This window comes from Hipposideros armiger, unplaced genomic scaffold (assembly GCF_001890085.2).
Source record: "Hipposideros armiger isolate ML-2016 unplaced genomic scaffold, ASM189008v1 scaffold_598, whole genome shotgun sequence".
Taxonomy (NCBI): Eukaryota; Metazoa; Chordata; class Mammalia; order Chiroptera; family Hipposideridae; genus Hipposideros; species Hipposideros armiger.
The window spans coordinates 586,215-592,192 of NW_017731948.1; the positions used below are offsets into that span (position 1 = coordinate 586,215).

Sequence of the window (5,978 nt, forward strand, 5' to 3'; positions counted from 1 at the left end):
TCTTTGTCTTTCACTCTTGCCATTTTCACTATGATGTGTCTTGGGGTGGGCCTATTTGGGATCATCTTGTTTGGAACTCTCTGCATTTCCTGTGCTTGTATGTCTATTTCCTTAGCCAGTTTAGGGAAGTTTTCAGACATTATTACTTTAAATATGTTCTCGATCCCTTGCTCCTTCTCTTCTCCTTCTGGTATTCCTATGATGCGCATGTAGTTGCGTTTGATGTTGTCGCCTAGCTCTTAAACAATTTTCCATGTTTTTTATTCTTTTTTCTTTTTGCTGTTCCGCTTGGATTCGATGGTGTTTTTGAAGTCTGCCCTGTCCTTATTTGCTGTTTACTTGCTCTGGCAATTACCGAGAGAGGAGTTGGAGACCTCTGTCTGTATTTGTCTGTTTCTCCATTCAGTTCTGTTACTTTTTGCTTTATGTATTTTGATGTATTATAGCTCTGTTTTTTGATGCATACGCATTTAGAATTATTATATCTTGTCTTTGACCTGTTTGTCATGACGAAACATCCTCAGTTGTCCCTGATAATAGTCATTGTTCTGAAGGCCACTTGTCAGTCAGATGGCTCCCCGGCGTCTCTACCGAGTAGCCGTTACATAGTATATAGTTTTCAGTCGTTTTATTTCCACCTGAGTATTTGTATTTAAAGTAGGTTTCTTGTAGACACTCTATCGCTGGGCTGCACTTTTGTTTGCTTTTTTCCCCCCTGACAGCCTCTAACTCCGGTGTATTTATAAAGCTGTTATAGAAGGGCTGGTAATCCCATCATCTCTGCATCTCTCTGTTTTGAGAATTGTACACCCAGCAGAGTGCTAGATTTGACTGAATTCTTTGAAGAGTTTTCACTGTGTCCTGGCGTGAACTGGCGAGCCTCACCTTCCTTTGCGCGCCTCGTAGGACTGTGACTTCAAAGGGCTAAACACTCACGGTACCTGTTTGCTTTACTGAGTGGTTTACGTGTTTCACAAAGCGACACTGTCGTTGTTTCCTGCAAACATGGAGAAAGCAGGGCGATCCCCTCATGTGATTAAAACAGTAACGATGACACGGTTACCATTATTTGAGAGGAACCCTGGCATGTTGGCTGGGTTGAGGTGTGATTGTTGGCCTGACCAGCACAGGTGAAAGGTGGAGTCCTCTTGTTACCTTGGACACAGTCCTGGTGACCAGCAGTCTCTTAATGCGGCTTTGAGTGATGGCATTGCCCTGCGTGTCCCCTGCCCCAGTCCTTACAGGAAGCAGCGTGGGACCATCCTTCCCCAGGGTGTGTTGCTGCTGTCTGGCTGCACCAAGCCAGCTGCGTTTTACTCTCTGGTCCCTGCTGAGGTCGTGCTTTCCGCGTCCCTTCATCTGGGAAGGCCACTGCAGGATTTCCCTCCCCCAGCGGCCTGAGGACCCATCGCATTGCTTGCTGTGGAACGCAGTGTTCTCCGAAAGCGCAGAAGCACAGTCCTTGCATATTCATTGCTCAGAAAAGGAACCCCATGCACCCAGGTCTCATGTGCACAGTCACCTTCCCCAGGCGCCTTTGCAGGTCCCAGAGCAGGGCCTCCTGGCCGCTTGCCGGTGTCTGTTTCCCCACGAGGGGACCCGCAAACCAAGCATTGTTCCTTTGCGGTAAAATCGCCCGCTGTTCCTTTGGGAAATAGCTAAGCCCTGAATTGCTTCCTGGAGCAGGGATGTTTCGGGGCTGACAGCCCCTCTTAAGAGAGTGTGTGTGTGAGCAGATCATTCCTGGGAAGAGGTGGCAACGCGTCGTGTCTGTCCCCGGGGCCCTGTGGCCCCCACGTCCTGCACCTCACTGACGCCTCTCCTTGCCTCTCCCCAGGGGCGGAAAAGCTCATCCGCCATCTGCGGAAGCACCACGTGCCCTTGGCCGTGGCCACCAGCTCCGGGTCCACGTCCTTCGAGATGAAGACCAGAGCGCACAAGGAATTCTTCAGCTTGTTTGATCACATCGTGCTGGGAGACGACCCCGAAGTGAGGAGCGGCAAGCCGGACCCAGACATCTTTCTCGCCTGTGCCAGGAGGTTCTCCCCTCCGGGCCCCGCGGAGAAGGTGAGTGCGGGGGTGCTGTTAGCGGGGCGCGTCCTACATGGGGGTGCGTGCGTGCAGTAGACCGGGGGACCTGGGCCGCGCAGCCCCCGTGAGCCGGGTGCACGGAGGTCACTGCAGTGTGGGGGTGAGAAGAGCCCCCGAGCCCCCAGGCCAGGGAGAGCCCCGACACCTGGGGTGCCCACTTTGTGACTGTCGAGATTTTGGGCATGGCGGCCTTTGCTTTTCCTCCACACGTTTCTGGGAGTGTGTGTGTGTCTCCCCTGGGGTGGCTGCTGGCAGAGGTCGGTTCTGCCCGCATCGTGCGGGGACCCGGGGACCACGGGGCCAGTGCTGTCTGCGGCTTTCTGAGCAGAAGCGTGTTTGGAGCAGTTGACTGGCTGTTGACCGATGTGACAGGTCGTCACCGCGCTGCGACTGCTGAGACGAAGGGCTGCAGTCTCGGCAGGTGCAGGTTCTAGAACAGGGCGGCGCTCTTGACGGAAGGGTTCCCTTCCCGCTGGGGAGCCGCCTGTGTTAGCAGGGAGGGCGTTCTCGGGGTGACAGTGGGGTCCCGCGTGGGTCCCTGTTCCTGAGGACTAGGGTTTGCCGGGAGCTACTCAGGGAACAGCATTCCCGGGAAGGTTTGTCCCTTCATCACGACCTCAGGGGACATTACCCCGATGCCCCTTCCACGTGGAGCTGAGCGCCTGGGGCATCGCGAGTGAGTGGGCTGCTCCTTTGATCCAGGGCCCAGCGCCCCACACTGGCCGGGTACAGGCACTGGGATTGGAACTCGTGGTCCATTCTCTGGCTCCCACACCAGCTGGGCGCCCCCAAATCCACTCACCCAGAGTTAGCTGAGACCCCACAGATTCAGGGCGCAACCCAAGGAGACAGCCCGCACTCAGACACCCGCTGCGCCCAGGCCACTCAGCTCTGCCCAGCCGGCGACGGGATGGCGGGTCTCCACACCCATTTCTCAGGCCCGACGGTTCCCCGGCATGGGCTGGCCGGACTCCGGAAAACTCGTGACCTGCACGAACCGGGTGTTTATGACGCAGGCAAGTCAGAGCCTCTGGAAGCGGCACAGGGTGGGTGTGGATGGCTGGGGGCCTGGAGGGGCATCCGTCTCCGCTCAGGGACACAGGCACGACTGAACCATGCGCCATCGGTGACTGGCTCGTTGGACCTGGAGGTTAGGGTGTGCCTGAAAGTTCCAACCTTCCAATCGTGTGCGCGGGTCTTTCTGGTGACGCGCCCCATCCTGGACCACCTACAGGCCCACCAAGAATCCCCTCATCAGCACAGACTCCGGGATGGTTGAAGGGGGCTTATTACAAGTAACAGAAGGTGCTCCCCTCACTCAGGAAATTCCACGGGTTTTAGGAGCTCTGGGCCAGGAATCGGATGAAGACCAAGGTACAGACTCGTATACATTTGTCACTTCACAGCCATAAAGAATCGTTGAGTGACAGTGGCAACGCATGTACTTGAGGTGGACATATGTGGGCTGATTCCGATCTCACTGAATCCATCTCCAAAGCAACCTTATGACAAGGGGGGAGTCTGAGGTAGCCCACCCGCCAAGCCCTAGAGTCAGAAGCTGAGCCTCGAGAGGGGCCCTAGTGCGTCCTGGGGGGCTGATGTGCCTGCTTCTTACATCACACCTGTGTGGGCGCATCTGGCATTGTGCCACACGTTACAAAGAAACGCGTTCCTTTTCTTAAGAATGTCCCCCTTCTTAAAGGACGCCTCCGTAACTTCAGGTCATGAAACCCTCTCCTAGAGGTGCCGTTTTCTGATTGCTACAGGCTGCCATCTGTCTGCCCCCCAGTAAAGCGAAGGTACCCCAGTGAGCACGCTGTGCAGAGCTGTTAGCGTCCGTGGGCGCCTGCCTCCGTAGGTCCCGAGGAGCAGCCGATGAGGGCTAGGTTAGATGTCTGCCTCCCTCTGTTCCCTCTGGACTCTGAGGTAGTTAAAGGAAGGAGGTACTGCCTTGCTCTCAGCGTCAGCAGGCCGGGCTTTGCAAGGCCCCGCGTTACGGAGCCGTGGCGTTTCCGTGCTGTGAAGTGGTATGGTCACAGTTTATATGGAAACCGCGGGCTGGCTTTGCAGAGAGCAGCTGCGATGCAACCCTGCGAAAGCCGCACGCGGCCCTGCTGCCCGCACGGCTCCCTAGGCACGCGCCCCCCAGCCAGCGCCCCGCCGAGGCCTGCCGCTCAGCGTCTGATCAGCTCTCTGCTGCAGCCTCACCGTGTTTGCTTCAGACCTGTCACGGAGACAGGAGCGATGTGCACTATGAGAGGAATTAGCTCGCAGGGAGTTTCGCCAGGACCCCGGGTGCTAGCCCGCATCTGTATGGCTGTGTCCGTCCTGCCCAGACGGGCCCTTGTCACGTGTTTCCCCGGGGGTGTGAGTGTCATCATACCAAAGGAGGATCCTAACAGGCTCCTTTTCGGGAAGGCACCTCTAACTTTGTCCTTGGTGTGTCTTCCTGGGACATGAAGCTGTTGCTCAGAGGCTTGCTGGCGCTTTGTCTGTGACCTGCCGCTTCGCTCCGATGCAGTGCAGGCGTAAACGTCACTAGCATTGCATGTGGTTATGAAGTCACGGGGGAGAGTCACAGTTGCCTTTGGGAATTGGCGACACTGCGGGCGTCTCCAAATTAACTGGGTGCTGTAGGAGTGATGGGGAGGTAGTGAACCACAGTAGGAGAAGAGGGGGACTTTATGTAAAACTGTCCGTTACCTCTCTGCGGGGACAAAACGCCTGACAGCCCGCGTTAAATAACCCCATCTTCACTGAAGCATTCATTGCTTATGTATCCTTCTATCATGCTGAAAATAAGCAAAAGTGACACCACCACCAGCAGTCGCTAAGCCCACCCTCACGCTAATGGAAACTCACTGAGCATGTGCTGTGTGCCGAGGAGGTGGCGTGGGGTCCCCTGAATCTCAGCATCCCTGGGGCAGAGGTTATCATTGCTCAGCTTCCGCAGTCCGTGGGCTTGGGGAGACGTGCGTGCGTGAGGGGGGCGGGCTGCAGGACCGAGCTGGGGGCACCCTACGCCCCCCAGGTGTGTGTGTTCTGCCACATGTGTTCCTAGCCACAAAAACGCACCTCTTTATTGTAAAATAAAAATGATAGCATCGTTGACACATGATTTCTTAGGTTGGTATTTTTTACATTACAAGTAAAACCAGAAATCAGTTTTAAAAAGCATAGCAATCCCAACTTTGCATATTTTAATTTTTTGTTTTTGTTTTTTAAGATTTTATTGGGGAATTGGGGGAGGGGAACAGACAAGTTGCTGTCCTTTTGTTCTTCAGTCCAGTTGTGGCGGACGTCGCTTCACTGGCTCATGTTGGTATTATCATTGTCCTCTTCCTGGGTGAGGCAAATCGGTCGCCGGCATTGGACGGCCACTCACGGTGGCTCTTGGCAGCTCATGTCAGCTGCTGGCCACTCATGCCGGCTGCCAGCCACTCACGGTAGCTTAAGGCAGCCCACTGCAGCTCCATTGCAGCCTATGCCGTCGCTGGCCACTCACGGCAGCCCAGCTCCAGGTCGAGCTGTTGTTCACCATCTTAGCTGTAGAGGGCGCAGCGTCACTGGCCCATGTGGGATCCGAACCGGGACCCTGCTGCTCAGAGCTGGCGTCCCAAGCCAACTCACAAAGGTAATAATTAATAACAGAAAGAAAGTATATGCAAACTGCAATCTTTTAAAAAATGTTACTTAAAGGCTGAATTAAGTGAACATCTTAATGAAGTGTACGCATATTCAGTATGACAATATTGTGTCCTTGTTTCTAGGTAATTCAGTGTCAGACAACACGGAGACAAAACGTAAACCTTAGACGTGAGCGTGCTGATCAAAACTTAATCACAAGTAAAGGTTCAGGCCTTCTCAAAGTTTTCATCTCTTGCAGT

At 54.6% G+C, this 5,978-nt stretch overlaps 1 protein-coding gene across 4 annotated transcripts in view; it reads left to right on the forward strand.

Annotated features, from left to right (window-relative positions):
- The window catches only part of PUDP (pseudouridine 5'-phosphatase), a 142,324-nt gene that overhangs the window by 35,816 nt on the left and 100,530 nt on the right, over positions 1-5,978 (forward strand). For all 4 annotated transcript variants that reach the window (XM_019624651.1, XM_019624649.1, XM_019624652.1 and 1 more), the window contains one exon: positions 1,838-2,067. In XM_019624651.1, the coding sequence (XP_019480196.1) occupies positions 1,838-2,067 (230 nt within the window). The remainder of the gene's footprint in view (positions 1-1,837; positions 2,068-5,978) is intronic.